Source organism: Ictalurus punctatus, chromosome 21, assembly GCF_001660625.3.
Source record: "Ictalurus punctatus breed USDA103 chromosome 21, Coco_2.0, whole genome shotgun sequence".
NCBI lineage: Eukaryota > Metazoa > Chordata > Actinopteri > Siluriformes > Ictaluridae > Ictalurus > Ictalurus punctatus.
This window is the reverse complement of record NC_030436.2, coordinates 7,029,093-7,047,557: the sequence shown is the minus strand read 5'-3', so window position 1 is coordinate 7,047,557 and position 18,465 is coordinate 7,029,093. Positions and strand designations below refer to the sequence as shown.

General features: G+C 38.4%; 1 protein-coding gene across 4 annotated transcripts in view; it reads left to right on the top strand.

The window, feature by feature from the left end:
• Window positions 1-18,465, top strand: part of LOC108254904 (E3 ubiquitin-protein ligase RNF123) — a 150,255-nt gene that overhangs the window by 112,811 nt on the left and 18,979 nt on the right. For all 4 annotated transcript variants that reach the window (XM_053673946.1, XM_053673945.1, XM_053673944.1 and 1 more), the window contains exon 37: window positions 4,562-4,656. In XM_053673946.1, the coding sequence (XP_053529921.1) occupies window positions 4,562-4,656 (95 nt within the window). The remainder of the gene's footprint in view (window positions 1-4,561; window positions 4,657-18,465) is intronic.

The following is an 18,465-nucleotide window of genomic DNA, read 5'->3' as shown; positions in this document are numbered from 1 at the left end:
TCTTACCGAGCTGTCCGCCTGTTGGACAAGGACATGCCTTGGGCTGCCTGGTTCCCATGGGGACTGTAGGGTCGCCATGGACACCATGGCCAGTTGCCATTCACTCCCTCCCATCTAGACTCTTCTAGCCCCCTCATTCTCCTCCCTTGCTTTGCACCCTTTAACTGGCTCGTTTGGTATCGGAGGCCGTTTCTAATGCAGCACCAGTGGTTTTCCTGAAGCGTTGCTTTTACATTTACAGTTGCTCATTTGCATTTCTCCAGGGGAAGTTAGAATTGAGGTCAAATCCGATCTGAGCATAGAGTTGCTAACATCACAGCAAAAGAGACCAAAAAAGATGTTTATTTATTATCACAAGAGCACAAATAGTCAAATAGTGCATTATAGTTCTATTTTTAGTATATTATTATATTATTAGTGGATATTAGTTTCAAAATTTGAAATCCCTTTTTTTGTAAATGTGTAAATGCTGTGACCATGATTTGCCTTTAAAAATGCCTCCAAAATTATTGCATATCCTTTGAGCAAATATTGAATTCTCTCAACTGTATTATTCTTCCTGACATAGCTATTCTAGTGTCGCCATATTGTTGTGGATCTTTGTCCATTATTCCTGACATATCTGTCCTACACTTACAAAACCTTGCCCTTCTTCTGGTTGTCTTTTAGTTTCAGACAATTTCTTGATTTTGATTTATATTTTGGATTGTTTTTTTTTGTACAGTAGAATTTTATTTGTTTGTAGATAAATTGTCAAATTGTCCATGCAATAGCTTAAATTTCGAGGCTGAGGATGTTTAAGTGATGATGTAGTACTGATGTTTAAGTGCTTTGAGTAAAACTTTCTCTTCAGACAGTTCTTTTTGTAAATGGTCTGCACTTTTGTATGTTTCAAATTTTCCTATGATTTAAAAACACTCTACAAGCCGGACCTACAATCAATACAATACATAATGTGGCTGAAATGTGGGGCATATGGTGCTTAATTTGCTTTTATCAGAATTCCAATGCTCCCTTAGCCTCTAGTCCCATTGTGGTATTACATTCTATTGTTAATAAGCCTCTTGTTGAGAATATACTCTGTGTCCATGTATAGATATGCGAAATACTATCAGTAACAGTTATAAATTAGAGGTATACAATTAGTGATTGTAGACCATCTTTTGCTGTACACAGTTTGTCAATGCCCAATCAATGGAAAGACACTGCTACACGGCCATCATTAACTAAATAACTTTCCATTCTCATAATAATGATAAATAAGTAATAACATACCATTCTCAGCACAGCGATGAATCTGACAGTTTGTGGGTTTGTGGGTGTTGGAACAGTCAGTAATTGTATATGTACATGTGTACTTACTAACCTAGGAACTGAGTATAAGCTGGATAATTTATGATAATTTACAAATATGTGGTGCATAAATATATGTTTATAAATATTTCAGAACAAGCTTAACCAGAGTTAGAAAATATTACCCCCTTACTTTAAAGATTCTGATCTAAACCAGTGGGTTTCAGAAAGGATAAAAGCAAAGCAACCTCTAACATATACTCGTACTCAGACAGAGAGTTAGGATCCATGCACAGGAGGCTCTTCAATACAAAATCCATACAATACAAACATACAAAATGAAATCACAATCCAGAGCAAAGATGGTAACCAGGCAGTAGTCGGAAAACAGGACACCACAGTGCAAACAGGCAAGAGGATAAGCCAAAGAACGAACCAAGAACACAAACAACGGGTCAAACACAGCATAAACGATCAGGAGAATAACAAGACTCAGAACTTTTACAACTGTTTGACAAGAATTCACAATGAGTGAATGTTCTTTGCATGTTTATATACTGGAAAAGTGAACTGGAAATGGAATGGCCAACGTTGCATTAGACTTCCGATTACTGTGGCCTCTGGTGGTGTTAGAAACCCTTAAAGAATTTTCTGCAGTTGCAGGAAGTCAAACCAATTTGCTGCCCTTTGTTTCTTTGGTTACCTGTCAGAGATTAAAATAATTGAAAATCCCTTAATGATGGTATTCACCAGTCGCCGCTGATTACTTCAGTGAGCCATTTTGTTAGAAGGAGTTCCTAAATTCAGAAATACTCCACTGCCTACAAAACATGATTGTATAATGTGGACTATCAAAGCATTATAGGTTGTACTGAGAAGCTCAGAGTATGCCAAGGACAATAGGTAAATGCACCATCAGATCTAAGGATGAGGAAGCCTTCACAATGGTTTTCATAAAATGGTTTAGTGGTTCACACAAATGGGAAAACCTTTGGCTGTCTACCAGCTGCCAACTTAGTGGAGAGTATGGATTGATCCACTTACAGGGAGTGAGTTGAGAAGCGAATTAATGCCTAACCCTAGGTAAGCCTGGGCTTTCCTTTTGGGCAGCTACTTGAAGAAAATATTAGCAAAAAATGTCATTGTCTAAATTGTTTTTCTTTGTATTTGTGTCATTAATGAATTTGCATTATGCTGATAAAAATACTGTTGTTTTCTTGAACTGTTGAAAGAGCTCACAGTTAATGTCATTTCTTCCAAATGCAGCAAATATTTCATTGACACGATATTTTCCGAGCCACATCATTAATATGCAGTGTCAATCTCACATGCATATTGAAGTTACCAGATGTGACATGTTCCCATCTGCTCTGTCTCAGCTAACAGATGTGGTCTGTGGAATTCTGCTAAAAGTCACTAAACAGTAGAATATTCGCTTTCAACGTACGGTATATAGTAATAACCACATCATAACCTTCATTTTTTTCACAGGGCCTTCAGCTTTGACATCTGATAATTACAAAAGCATGGACATTGAGCAATAGAAGACAAAACAACCAGCTTGAGCATAAAGTTAGAAGTTTAGGACTGTTGTCTAAATGAAAATCAAATAAAGTTTTCACACTGGGGGACAACTAATTCCCCTTAATTATGAATTATTAAAAGAGCCTGTCCATGTCTAAACATGTGCTGGTAAAAATCGAGTACTCTGAGGAAGCTGGGCCACCTGCCAACAAATCCATCACTTCATAACACAATATAATGCTGGTCACGTCAGCGACGATCGCAGATTCTTTTCCTCTTGACATCTTGCCCATCTGAGTGCGTTAATGCAGTTATTATCCGATTGGGATATTTATTATTCTCATGCTCCTTCCTCTTGTCATTGAGAGAGCTGCTGGCATTTTGCTCATCAGTCCAAAATGCATGGCAGGAGCAATGATGATTGGCAGTATCAAGGCCAATTTAGGAGCTTGCAGACTAGACAGGCATGAAATTGCAATTGGGGAATGAAACCGGAGAAAGCAGGGGAAGACTAGCAGAGAGCTGGCTGGCTTCTCTCCACTCCACACTATAATCACCAAGTTAATCTCAGTGTCCAAATGCATTTGTGATGAGTCTGCCTGGGGCCAGGAACACCCAGAGCTCAGGCTATTGATGGATGGAGTAGCAACATAAATGAGACTCACAAGACACTTTTCACCTTTATCCCTTTTTTCCTCTTCTTCTCTGCCAGTCAAGAATGATGTTGATGAAATGTAAAGCAACAAAGGTTCTAATTTTATATTCATCTTGGAATTATACACTATGCATGTACACCTGAGGAGAATATGTTACCTGTTGTGAAGTTCCTGTTAAGGATCTAATGGCCTATCAAACATCTATCAAATCCTGCTTAACCTAATTCTAATCTTATAGAATGTATGTGGATTTACATAAACTGTCATTAAATGCATATTAGATATGCAGTTGTATATGAAAGGAACAAAACATGACGGGGTGTGCTGTTATAGGAAATAATTAATGGTGGGGATTTTGTGATGGTGCCCAACGCTAAGCGGAGTTACTGTTACAACCCAGAAATTTATTATATCCCAAAAACAGCATGTTCTTTAGTGTTTTATTACTTTTAAACCATTTCAAGTTGCCAACACTTACATATTTTATATTAATTGAAGAAAATACATCATTATTTTTTATCGGTTTATACTTTAGTTAAATTTAATGTTGTGGAACTAATGTGAAACAAGTTCTCATTATCATTTATGTTCTAGCAGCTACAAACAGTCACTCCCTTACCAGCTTTTTTTTCTTTCTCTTTTTTGAAGTTAATAAGACAGAAATGCAGTTTGTTGTGTTTCTAAGAAACCTTAAAGCACCCTGTTCTGTATACTTTCACATGTCAGAAAACGTAAAGTTACACCTGTACCTCTGACTTTTCCAAAGCACTTGGATACTGGAGTCTCCTTGCAAAAATGCTAAACATAAATGTCTCATTACAGAAAACTTCACCATCTTGGTAGTTACACGTTTTTAAAAATCTGTTCAAGTGACACGCCCTCTAAGTTGTCACTACAGGCTATTAATGGATGAAATGTATTAGAACAAGTGCATTAATATAGAAACATTCTGGCCAATCAGATTGAGGTTTCAGAATAATTTTCTGTAACATTTTCTTTTTGACAGAACCTTTTCTGGATAACATTTGTGAACCTGGACTCCAAGGTCGTTGTGTAATGTGCGTCATATCTGTGTTTTTCCCTTAAAGATACAGACTACATCACTGCAGAAGAAGCGCAGAAAGTGGAAAAGATGCTGGCTTTCCTGACCGAAGAGTCCAAGCAGGCTGCAGCCACAACAGCAGTAAGTACATAGAGTTAAACATAGTGTAAATGTACCTACCTCAGGATCCCAATACAACTGCAGCTACGGGCACCTGCTCCAAGTAACAAGAGAACTTTTAATATACATGGAATAATTATTAGGGGTGTAACATTATATTCCAGTCATGATTCAGTCATTTACGATACTGGCTTCACGATTCGATTTGATTCAATTTTGATGATGAAAACACTGAAAAAACTCCTTTTTTTTAAAATTTCTGAATCATAACAATGCAAAACAATGTGCATTTCTGTCTGTATAAAACTAAATAAATCATAAAATGCTATGAACATAGGTTTAATATTGTAAACAAAAAGTACTACAGGTTCACCATATCAATTCAATTCAGTTTTTCATTCAGCAGCATGTGATTTTCATTTTTTTCAGCCAAACAAAATTGATACTTGATTACGCCACATTTAAGATGTTTATTCCCTCTCCTAGCATTACCGAATCCGTACATTAACTCAAATATTGAAATTACGCAGAAAGCACATGCCTATTAATCAAGACTCTATATTTATTCTGTACTATAATGATTCAATTTGCAGTATTAGCTGTTGTTATAAAAACTTTGTTTCTCTTCGTCTCTTACTGTACAAAACTGTCAGCAATTATTGTATGGTTTTTTTAACTTTTCAAAGTAGCTTCTTACCCTTGTCCTACAAAAAAAGTAGAATAACCTTAATTTTTCCTTAATATTTTTTACCCCATGCTTCCTTCATGGCCCTTCAAAACCCTGAGTGGTGATACATCTTCATGATAATATAAAACATGTCCGGTCCTTTTGAGTTTCTACTACAGAATCACCTGAGGTCTGAAAACCTTTATAGACATTAGAGCTGTAGGACTCAAGTTCGGTCTTGGATTCTAGTCTCATCTCAAGACGTTTTCTGTGTTGACTTGGAATTTTTGGCATTTGAACTTGGACTTGTTTTTGTGTTTGACATCGGTCTCGCTAAATATGGTCTTCGTCTAGACTGAGAGATTGTTAAAAAAAATGTTTGTGTTGTCTTGTCTTTTCTTTTCACAAAGTTTGAAGTGAAGGAGCTCCATCTTCTAGAAAACAGCTTAATCACTGGTGTAATGCACTAACGAAGCCCACTAGTTGAAGTGAAGTTCTTGAAAAGAATTTGATGATATTGACTGTCGTTTTCATTTCCACTCAACCACCTTAAGACTCGGTCTTGACTTGATCTCAGCTAGTCCTGGTCTTGGACTTGACAGTGGTGGTCTTGACTACAGCCCTAGTAGACACACTGCTTAACCTCAAGCAAACATGATCTGAGATAAATACCATTTTTAAAATAATATCCAATTCCAAACACTGCAATTTGCTTCAGATTGGATACAATGTCCATTTACTATCCCCTATTTGCATTATATCACTTGTTTCTAAATAATTAACAAGTCATTAGTCATTGTAATGCACTATAGAGGGTTTAGTAAAAGCCATTAAAATGTTTTTGAGGTCGGATTAAAGAGTTGCAGGAGGCTCCTGTGGCTTGGCTTTAATGGACTGAGTGTGTATCCCACGTTGGGTCATGCACATTTGCTACTCCCATCCCTGAGACAATACCGCATAGTTAGACTGCAGAAAACAGAGCTGTTTGCAGTATGAAATATGATCTCCGGTGCCTTCCCTTCCTAAGCAGGCTGAGGTGAAATCGGATTTTAGTGCTCTAAATGCATCCATGAATCATCCAGAACCGTCTTACATTAGAAAGTCAGATTGGCCTTTAATGTAATGCTCATGTGGCGATAGGTGCAGGGCCATTTCTCAAATTCCACATGACTGCATTTTGCTGTATGAAGTTTACAGTGTGTTAGAGAACAGCTGCAAGTCTGGTCAGTGTCAAACCAAATCCTACACTGCATCATAATACAAGCACAGGGTGCTCTTAATATATGATTAAAAGGTTGAGGAGATTAAATGACACCTGGATTGGCATTGAGTTTGCACATAATTGGTTGTGCCGGTGTTAACTGAGGATAGTTACATTGATCATATCTAGAGAGATCTTAGTAAATGACTAAAAGTGATAAATCTGTGCTAGCCCTCTGGTATTTTCCAGCCAAATGTTTACCATACAGGTTTATGGTTTTAGTTTCGAGGAATCACTATAGGATATTTTTGTTGTCACTAATAAAGGATATTTCCACTAAACTTACAGCCGTGCACATACACACATACATGCCACATACAATTAGACAAATAAAAAAAAAATTCTAAATGGGCGTTATAAAATTTTTATTCCATTCACTCACTTATTATCATGGTTTACAATATTATTGCAGTATTTTATTTAGGTTCTTGGGAGCATAATGTAAAATGCACTATATGGCCAAAGGTTTGTGGACACCTGACCATCACACCTATATATGGTTCTGCACATACAGTAACTGTCTAAGATGTCTTTTGTATGCTGTAGCATATTCAAGCATGACAGTGCCCCTGTGCACAAAGTGAGGTCCATGAAGACCTGGTTTGACGTGGTGTAGAACGACTCGAGTGTCCTGTACAGAGCCCTCATCTCAATTCCATTGAACACCGTTTGGGATGAATTCGAACACCGACAGCACACCACACCACACCAAGCCTTCTTGTCCAACACCAGTGTCTGACCTCACTAATGCTCTTGTGGGTAAATGAGCACAAATCCCCACAGCCATGCTCCAAAATCTAGTGGAAAGCCTTGCCAGAAGAGTGGAGGTTATTGCGACAGTAAAGAGGGGAAAAAATCTGGAATGAGATGTACAAAAAAGCACACGTGAATGTTATAGTCAGGTGTCCACAAACATTTGGTCATTTAGTGTATTTCGAAAGTTTACGATTTTACAGTTTATTTGAGTAAAAGAAAAAAAATCAAGATGGTAGCACATATTATATACTTTTTTGACACTGTATGCTTGCCAGCTATATGCTTATCACCAGTTTAATGAATAGTACTAAGTATTCAGATAGGAGATACTTTCAAATAATATCATTTCCTGATTCATACCTAGCTGACACACCCACTTAAATAAGTCCTGAGGGAAAAAATGACTTAGAAAATATGCATTTTTGCATGGAATTAACACAATGTTTAAACATCCCCTCTGTAACATCTGTGGCAATGATCTGTCAGGTCCAATTTGTTTTTTATTGAAGGTGCAAATGACTTGACATTGTGATTGCAGCTTAAATGAGTCATCATGAGTAAAGTGGAGCTGGCAACATAATTTTTATTGTTATATTGTTACAAACCTGCTGATGACATCTCGTATCGTTCACACACTTGAAGTGCTTTTGAATCCTAATCATTGAAATGTCAGACGTGCTGCCGCTGAAAATGTCACTAATCTCGTGAAGCGTTTCATTTTTTTTGGGGAATTAAAATGATGCATCCAGATGGGGTGGAACTATGGAAAAAAAATTGCACTGTGATAATATTATTAAGTTATCCTCATGTTTAGACTATATATTTAAAGATTTTCAACCTTTATTGTTCTGATAAGCATTATTTTGCTTGTTTTAAAAAAAAACAACCTTAAATACATTGTACTTTCTGAAATTAAATAAAACATTCACAGAAAACACAGAAAAGAAATAAAAGTTGACTGAAGTACATGAACAAATTATATGAAATTAATAATTAAATAACTGTTGTGGTTAATACTTTACAGTTATAAAAAAGGACTAAATTACTTTAATATTAAGTACTGCATATGTTAACGTGAACAACACACACTATTATTATTATTATAATAATAGTTTGGTCATATTTAACATTGTATAAGTAAGGAATTAAACACTTAGGGCATGCTGCTATTGCAAAAGGAGGAAGCAGTACTGTTATCCAAATCTTCCTTTAACAACACATCCTAGTTAAAAAAAACAGCAGATTTTAGTTAAAAACTTTGCACATTTTATTAATCGTTTAATTAGTTTATTGTCAAAAAGCTCTATTTTGGTTTCATCTGACCATAGAACCGATCCCATTTGAAGTTTCAGTAGTGTCTGGCAATCTGAAGATGCTCCAGTTTGTTTTTGGATGAGAGTGGAGACTTTTTTCTTGAAACCCTTCCAAACAACTTGAAGTGATGTATGTGACTTCAGATTGTAGTTTTGGAGACTTTCTGACCCCAAGACACAAGAAACTTTTGCAATTCTCCTTCTGTGATCCTTGGAGATTTTTTTGGCCACTTGTACCATCCTCTTCACAGTGCTTTGAGACAATATAGACACACGTCCAATTCCAGGTTGATTCATAACAGCAAAAAGGTGCTCTAGATGTAGTAAAGATGCTTGCTATAAAGGGGTTGAATAATTCTGAGACTGGAGAAGTCATTATAAGTTGCATTTTCAGTTGAATTTGGGGAAACCACTTGAAGCATTCATTATGTTGAACTATTTCAGTTGCTTTTGTTTGATTTGTTCATTGCAAACAGCTGAAAGTCTGTAAATTTTAACACTAAACCTGATTTGCAATGGGGGTTGAATAATTTTGACTGCAACGATGTTCCTGTGTCAGAAACATTAAAATGATAACTTTACCTTTGTTACAAAGCACTAACTCTGGAGACTCCTTACAAAAAATGCTAAACAAACATCTCCTCACAGACAGCAAAACGGGGTGAATACTTATGAAAGGACAATTTAAATTTTTTTATTTTGTAAACTATATAGATTTCTCCCCCACTTTAATATTTTAGGATATTTTGTATAAAGTCATGACATATAATCTTGGGTCTGGGTTTGTAACACTAGAAAATGTTAAAAAGTTCAAGGGGGTGAATACTTATGCAAGGAAGTGCATCATAAAATACCACATATTTCTCTCTTAGAAGTGTGTGAAATGTGCTGGCATTATATGTGGAACAGCGAGACCCGCTTTAGGATTATTCTCACTCTGTGCAGACAGACTGAAGCTAATGGACGGTACTCAAACGTGTTTATTAAATCATTACCGTTTTTGAAATCCTGCCCGCCTGGTATCTTAGCATCTTGTTAACTGTGTGTGTGTGTGCGCGAGTGATTGAGTGTGTGTGTGTGTGTCTGTGTGTGTGTATGTGTAGGCTGTGTTTGTGTGTTTTTCCACACTCCCTGACATTTGTTTACACATCATTGCCAAGAACAACGGACCTCCGATGCCCAGGCAACCAGGCACACTGTATGTCTTTTGTGCTCTCGCCTCTCGTGCGCTCTGTGTGTGTGTATGTGTGCGTGTGTGTGTGTGTGTGTGTGTGTGTTGTGCGTAAGCACACAGTCTGTTAATAGCAAAAAAAAAAATGGTTAAGGTTTAGGCTCCACACAGCTCTGTTTACGGTGAAGCGAGGCACTCAAGTGGTGTCTGATTACCAGTAATTGTTCCAGTCTATCTCATTCATTGCATTTCTGCATTTAACACCCCCCGATTTATTAGCTTGGACCTGATGTTTTTGTCTGAGAATAAAAGGAACACAAAACAAAACGAAGCAAAAATGTACAACCCCAATTCCAAAAAAGTTTGGACGCTGTGTAAAATGTAAAGAAAAACAGAATGCAATAGTTTGCAAATCTCATAAACCCATATGTTATTCACAACAGAAAATAGAAAACATTTGAAATGTTTAAACTCAAATCAGGTTACTGATATGTTGCCAATTAACCTAATTAGTTTCTTTTTAATAACACTTACTTTTCCAGCTATTTGTTGGCCCTGTCTCAACTTTTTTGAGACGTGTTGCAGCCATCAAATTCAAAATTACCTTATTTGTTTCTTTACAATGGTAAATTTCCTCAATTTAAACATCTGATATGTATCCTATGTTCTACTGTGAATAACATATGGGTTTATGAGATTTGCAAATCACTGCATTCTGTTTTTATTTTCATTTTACACAGTGTCCCAACTTTTTTGGAATTGGGGATGGATATGCCAGTGTAATAGGCGTTCTGAAAAGTGTTTATTTTGCAAATAAAGATGCTGGTCTGTTCTCATCAGGTTTCAACATTAGATAATATTGAAATCTGCACGACCCCTTCCTACAGCCATCTTGTACTTATTTCCTCTCACTGCTGGTACAGCTAAAGGTTTGGATCAGCCTCACTTTAGATAAAAACAAATGAGTAAATTATAAATCTGTCAGACATTTTCCCTGATTTTCGAAAGGATCCTTCTGCAGATGCTTATTATATTTTTTTTCATGAGATTATCGCCATGAAACGAATAATTGTATAATTTAATCCCACGTCACTCTGGATAGTGGGTGTGTGTTTAACCGAAAGCAGTGAAGGTTTATTTATAGCCATAACGCTGTGAGAAAGTATATTGATTGACTGACACATGTGCTCAGCTTTTACTCTGACGCAGCTGTGACGAGCACGATGACCTTATTACACTGCTGCGTGATGACCTTCTTAAAAGATTCCTGCTTCACATTTGATTTGGTCTTTTAATTGCTATTAGGTGGAGTAACATTCAGTTCAGTTCATTCAGTCTCATACAATTAAACATGAGGAAAATGACTGAAATTCAACCCATTAAATAGTCATGACATGAAACAAGATATTGCTTATTTACACAGAATGCAAACTTTCAAATGCAAATCGCTCCATGAGAAGTAATATTATGCTTTCGGTGAAGCTAAAATTTGTTTATACAGGATATGCGCGTTTATTTCACTTTCAAATCCTTTCCACTGCATTATTGTATTCTCTTCTATATAGGTATTTGAAATAGTACTTCTACCTTATACATCGATCAGCCATAACATTAAAACCATTGACTGGGGAAGTGGATAACATTGTTTATGTCTCAAGGACTGGGATATATTAGGCAGCAAGTGATCAGTCAGTTCTCAAAGTTGATGTGTTGGAAGCAGGAAAAATGGGCAAGCGTAATGATATGAGTGACTCTGACCAGGGACAAATTTTGATGACTAGATGACTGGGTCAGAGCATCTCCAAAACGGCAGATCTTGTGGGGTGTTCCCAGTATGCAGTGGTTAGTACCTACTAAAAATGGTCCAAGGAAGGACCACCGGTGATGCAACTGGCGATGTTATGAGTGCCCAAGGCTCACTGATGCACATGGGGAGCGAAGGCTAACCCGTCTGGTCCGATCCCACAAAAGAGCTCCTGTAGAACAAATTACTGAAAAAGTTAATGCTGGCTCTGATAGAAAGGTGTCAAAACACACATCACAGATTGCTGTGTATGAGGCTGTGTAGCTGCAGACCAGTCAGAGTGCCCATGCTGACCCCTGTCCAGCACACCTACACACCTATACTGCACATGAGCATCAGAACTGGGCAAATGGAATAAGGTGGCATGGTCTGATGAATCATGTTTTCTTTTACATCATGTAAACACCCGTGTGTGTGTGTGTGTGTGCGCTGCTTACCCGGGGAAAAGATGGATGCTCTATGGGAAGAAAGCAAGCCGGCAGAAGCAGTATCATGCTCTGGGAAATGCTCTGTTCTTCTGGGAAATCTTGGGTCCTGGAATTCATGTACATGTTACTTTGACCCATAACACCTACCAAAACATTGTTGAAGACCATGTACACCCCTTCATGGCAACGGTATTCCTAATAGCAATGGCCTCTTTCAACAAGATAATGCGCCCTGCCACACTGCAAAGCTTAGTCTTATATGACTGGAAATATGACTGTCAGTGATGCCAAGATGGCTGCCTTAGTCTCCTTTGTTCTTACATCCAAATATTTAATTGTGTGCCAGTTTTGCGTCACCACTGACATTTCTGTTTTAGCTCAGTGTAGCTTTTAGGTTCCCAACATTTAATATTTCAATTAGACCCCCCCCCCCCCCCCCCCCCCCCACACACACACACTTTGTAGCACAAAATTACATGTAGGGGACAAGTTGGTTTGGAGCAGTGGTGATTGGACTTGACATGTAACAATGAAATGCTTGATATGCCGATATACTGAAAGAGTACTTTTTTTTTTTTTTTTTTTTTAAACATTCTGGCAGTACAGATTGAGAGGCAGGGGCTTTTCAGCATCATTTGAAGAGGGAAGAGTTCTCAGATGGCAGAATGAAAGAAGCTTTTTCTGAAGCGGCTTGCATCTTCTTTTATGCTGATATTTACAAGGCTCTTTTCCAGATGTATTTTATGTTCAGAGATTTCATTGTTGGTAGATCATATCCAAATATTTTTGAGGCTTTGCATACAATGTCTTCCAGTTTCCTTTTGGTGTGTGAGTCAGTGTTGCCATAGCAGTGTTGCTGCTCAGTATCAGACCTTGTTATTTAAATGTAGCAGTTCTTTCTTTTTTGTTTTTTGGCAGCTGTGGCTCAGGTGGTAGAGCGGGTTGTCCACTAATCATAGGGTTGGAGGTTCGATTCTCGGCCCACGTGACTCCACATACGGAAGTGTCCTTGGGCAAGACACTGAACCCCAAGTTGCTCCCGATGACAAGTTAGTGCCTTGCATGGCAGCTCTGCTACCATTGGTGTGAGTGTGTGTGTGAATGCGTGAATGAGACACAGTGTAAAGCGCTTTGGATAAAAGCGCTATATAAGTGCAGACCATTTACCATTTGTTTTCTTTTGTCTGGATTTAATAATCTCACATCTGCCTACCCCTTCTTCCTGATTTTTGTTACGATTCGAGACTGGGACAGGAGCAAGTGCAGATTAAAGTCTTAACTCAAACATGAGTTCATAACATAGCTCATAAACATGAGCCAAGATACGCGGTCTTAAACATGAAACTAGATACGAGGCATGAAACATAAACAGACCGCTTAGCATCAAGGTCTGTCAAGGTCAAGGTCAAGGTTTGCATCAAGATGCAAACGACCGCTTAGCATCAAGGTGTCTAACACATACATAACGTAGTTAGCTAGTTAATCGTATATAATACTACGCGAAGTGAAGAGCCACACGAGGGGTTTAAATAACTCACGTAATCAAACTTAAATGCAGACAGCTGGAAACAATAAAGACACACCCTCGAACATCGACCAATACCCGAACAGGGAGGAGAAAAAACAGAAGCCAAAACAAATGCACGTGTCACCATAGTCCATACGTAATCAAAGAGCATGTGCTCGCTGAGCGCTTGTGTGTGCACTCTGGCTTCCCATGCACGCTGTAGCGCAGGGGAGATCGTGACAGAACGACAAACCCCCCCCCCCCCCCCCCCCCCCCCCCCCCTCAACGGGGGTGGAGCTCAGAGAGACATCCTCAGTGGGGCTGGAGCTCAGAGCGACCTCCCCTGTGGGGCTGGAGCTCAGAGCGACGGCAGGACAGCGGGACAACTTCCTCAGCAGGACAGGACAGGTTTAAGCTTCCAGGAAGTCTATTGTAACTCATATAATCACGCTTTACAACTGTGTTGAGCAGAAGAGCATCTAATCATACAAAAACCATCTAAGCTTGAAGTGAAGCTCTCTCATCAACAAGGTGTTTCCACCTTGCAGACCTTCTGCACACAGGAAGTTTTTTAGTTTTTCACACCATTCTGTGTTAACTCTATTGTGTGTGAAAATCCCGTGAGATCAGCAGTTCAGAAGAGGCTTGAGTTTGTTTTTGGATGAGAGTAGAGGCTTTTTTCTTGAAACCCTTCCAAACAGCTTGTGGTGATGTAGGATACTTCGAATTTTTTTTCCTGTAATTTTGGAGACTTTCTGACTCCAAGGCGCAACTAACTTCTGTAGTTCTCCAGCTGTGATCCTTGGAGATTTTTTGGCCACTCGAACCATTCTTTTCACAATGCGTTGAGACGATATAGACAGACGTTCAATTCCAGGTTGATTCATAATATTTCCAGTTGACTGGAACTTCTTAATTATTGCCTTGGTGGTGGAAATGGTCATTTTCATTGCTTGTTCTATTTCCTTATAGCCACTTCCCATTTTGTGAAGCTCAACAACCTTTTGCTGCACATCACCTTGGTCTAACCCATTTTTATGAATGACTAAGGGAATTTGGCCTATGTGTTACCTCATATTTATACCCCTGTGAAACAGGAAGTTATGGTTGAAAAATTTCCTATTCCTGCTCACCCTGGTGTACTAAACAAATGTAAAATATCAATGGGAATATACTTCAAATATATTTTTGTCATATGAATTCATAGGGGTGCCAATAATTGTGGCACACCTATATTTAACAACAAAAAACATTTTATTTGGATAAACCCGTGTTGTGTTTGCAATTGTTTGATATCAATGAGAGCAGAGTATTTCTGTGGCTTTTTTTTTAAACAAAAGATCAGAAGGTTAAACAATAAAGACAATTTTTCATAAACGTCTTTGCTCGTATTTACCAAGGGTGCCAATCTTAGTGGAGGGCACTTTAGCACATATTGCCCAAAATATCAAAGTACAAATTACACAAAAGGACAGTGTTGTTTAGCACGTTTGGCATTCTGAGGAAAAAATAGCATGCACCCAGTCTTCACTTGAAATGATTTAAAAAGAAATAGTGAATGTTGCTATTAATAGATATTAAATTTTAATTTAATGTCATGGCCAGCAATCACTGCTTATATGTGTAGTGCCCAACAGTATACAGTAGCTTTTTCCCACAAAACAATTTTTTTGTAGAATTAAGCCATTGTTGAATATCCGCTGTGCTCTAGCACCGATGTCTCCTTCCAAAACATAATCATTTTTATCTTGGAACCAAAAGCAGTCTGATGGCTTGGGTTTGGAGAGTAGCATTTTAAAGAAGTGCTTTTAAGAAATGTTATGCTGGGAAGCTTTGCCCAATTAGCTGGCTTTTTGTTCCAAGCACTTTCTGGCCTGAAGCAGAGCTGCAATTATCTTCTCCACAACAAATGTGCTCCCTCCCTATTAAGCTTCAGCAGACTTGAAAGAGAGTCAAGTTTGATATTTCTTTACTTCTGAGTGGCCCTGAAATGTAATAGTTTTTGGTTGGAGACTTTTATTTAACAACTCAGTAGCAGTGCTGTGTAGAGTGGTTTTTAAGGTGCTCCTTGAAATCATATCTAAAGGGAAGCGCTCCTTTGTGCTTAGATTGTATGATCTGGGATTTTATTGCTTGTTCGAAGTCAGGACTATCTAATATTTTGGGTAAACACAGTGTACGGTTGCAAAAAAAATAAAAATAAAAAAAAGCAACAGCAAATTCGGAAACCGGTTAATGTTGCTTGTTGGTGATTGGTCACATCATATGACTATCACAAGCAAAAAGAATCAGAATTTTTTCAGTCCGTTATCTGGTTAGCCTATGGAAAATGATTTCAAAAGAAGTCACTTATGTTACAAGGCTCCCGAGTGGCACAACAGAAAATAGTCTGCCCTGTCTTTGGGTCTGCCCTGTCACAGCCGTCCATGGCCGAAAGCCAAGGGAGCAAAGCACTCTGGGTGGGAAGGATGATATACTCACCTGTGAGTCACAGCAACACTAGCCAATTGTGGATGTTTGTGTGGTCATGTATGTGGAAGAGGGTAGATTCTTCTGAGTGTGTTTGTGTTATGCTGGCCTGTGATGCAGCAGTTTGACAAGATGCAGTTCACTGGCTTCATGTGCTTCGGAGGAAGCAAGTGTTAGTGTTCCCCCTCTCTGTTGGTAGTTATCGTATGATGGGCAGACCTGGCTTGTGGGTAGGAATTGGTAGGTGTCTAAATTGGAGAGAAAAATAGGGTGGGTGGGGTGGGGGGGGGGGGGGGGGGATAGAAAACATACTTACAGTATGTATGTATAGACTTATTAGTGTGTAGTTACTTCTTTAGTACCTTGCTTGCTTTAGATTTGTTTTCAGGTTTTAAAAGTTGACACACATCTAAAAGAACATCATATGAACACCCTTGATAATATACACTATATGGCCAAAGTATGTGGACACCTGGCCATCACACCATCACACCTTTATGTACTTTTTTTGAAATCCCATTCCAGATTTATTCGCCCTTTGCTGTTATAATAACCTCCACTCATCTGGGAAGGCTTTCCACTTGATTTTGGAGTGTGGCTCTGGAGATTTGTACTCATTCAGCCATAACAGCATTAGTGAGATCAGGCACTGATGAGAAAGTTGAGAAGGTCTGGGGTGCCAGACATCAGTGCCTGACCTCATCCCTAAGGTGTTCTGTGGGGGTTGAAGTTGGGGCTCAGCGTAGGACACTCAAGTTCTTCCACTCCAACCTTGGCAAACCATGTCTTCATCGAACTCACTTTGTGCACAGGGGCATTTTCATGCTGGAACAGGTTTGGGCCTCTTTGTTCCTCTGAAAGAAATTGTAATGCTACAACATACAAAGACATCCTATACTATTGTGTGCTTCCAATTTTGTGGCAACAGTTTGGGGAAGACCCTATGTGTGTGGTGGTAAGGTGTCATACTTTTGGCCATATAGTGTATTTCCTCTTACTGTAAGCATCTTCCAGCTATTTCCATGGTCTCTCAGATCGATGCACACTTCAGCCATGAGCATGAGATGGTTAAAAAGGATGTACCCTTTCTGTTTTGAGTTAATGTTGATGGATTGTTAGATATGCTGTTGTCTTTTTGGTTTATGAATATGTTTTGTGCTTTACAGGTCACCATACAAGGGTGATGAATTAAGTATAAATAATTTGTTTCTGAGCTATGCTAGTTTTTCATTTTAATATTTCATATCTCATTTACTACGAACCTCAGTGTTTAGGATGGTGTCTCTCTGAAACATGATCATCTAAGGTGATGCAAATAGTGTGTGAAGAAATCCATAAATTCGTTTTAGTTGTAGCTTGGCATGGCTTGGAAATTTGTTTGGAGGATTCATATTGAAGACAGGTCTTTTTAATATATGTGTTCCCTGTTGATATTTCTGTAAAGCTGCTTTGAGACAATGTCTATTGCAAAAAGCGCTTTACAAATAAAATTGAATTGAATGTTATGTCTGCCTTCATGATTCCTGCTCTGTGGGAGCTGATCTCCACCTCCAGCTCATTCTGAAATACCATTGTGCCTGTGTCAACTAGGGCACATCTCAGGAAAGGTCACTTGTCAGATGTGAGCCAGCATTCTGTGGAGATCTAAGAGTTGATGTTCATCCTACTGGGAAAAACCCTTGAGCAGCAATGTGATTCCTCAGCTGGAAATGCCCTGGTTTCCAGAATGACAGGAAACTGAAACAGCACTAAGGACTGCTGATGTGGTTTTATAGCGGAGATCACAGCTGGAATAATGAAGCAGGGCAGGCAAACTGTATTTAGAAAGGACCCTAAGTCCTGCTAGCACCCTGGATGGATGAATATTGATATGTGAATAACTAAAAAAACAGGAGAAAAAAATTCTTGAACAGCGGATGCTTCCAAATGCATAGGAGGAATATCCATTAAAAAAAGGCATGTTTCCTGGAGGAATCACTGTGCATGCTGAATGTATTGAGTGATGAAGCAATAGATCTCACCTGGGTAACAGTTTCAAAGTGATTGCAGAAGGTAAAAGATAGGAAAATAAAAAGAAAACTAAAAAAAGAGAAAATAAGAAATATTGGCTGGATGGATGGATGGAGAAAGGAAGAAAAGTATTGGTGGATGGAAAGAAAAAGAAAGACAGGATGGATGGGAAAGAAAGAAGGAATAGATTGATGGATGGGAAAGAAGAAAGAATATAAGGATGAATGGGAGAAATAAATAAAAATAATGGGTATATGGATGGGAACGAGAAAGAAAGAAAGGATGAGTGGGTGAATGCATGGATAAGAAAGGATGGATGGATGGGAAAGAAGGAAAAAGAAAGGATGGTTGGGAAAGTAAGAAAAAGGATAGATGGATGGATGGGAAAGGAATAAAGAAAGAAAGAAAGATTGGGTGTATGGATGGATGGGAAAGAAAGAATAG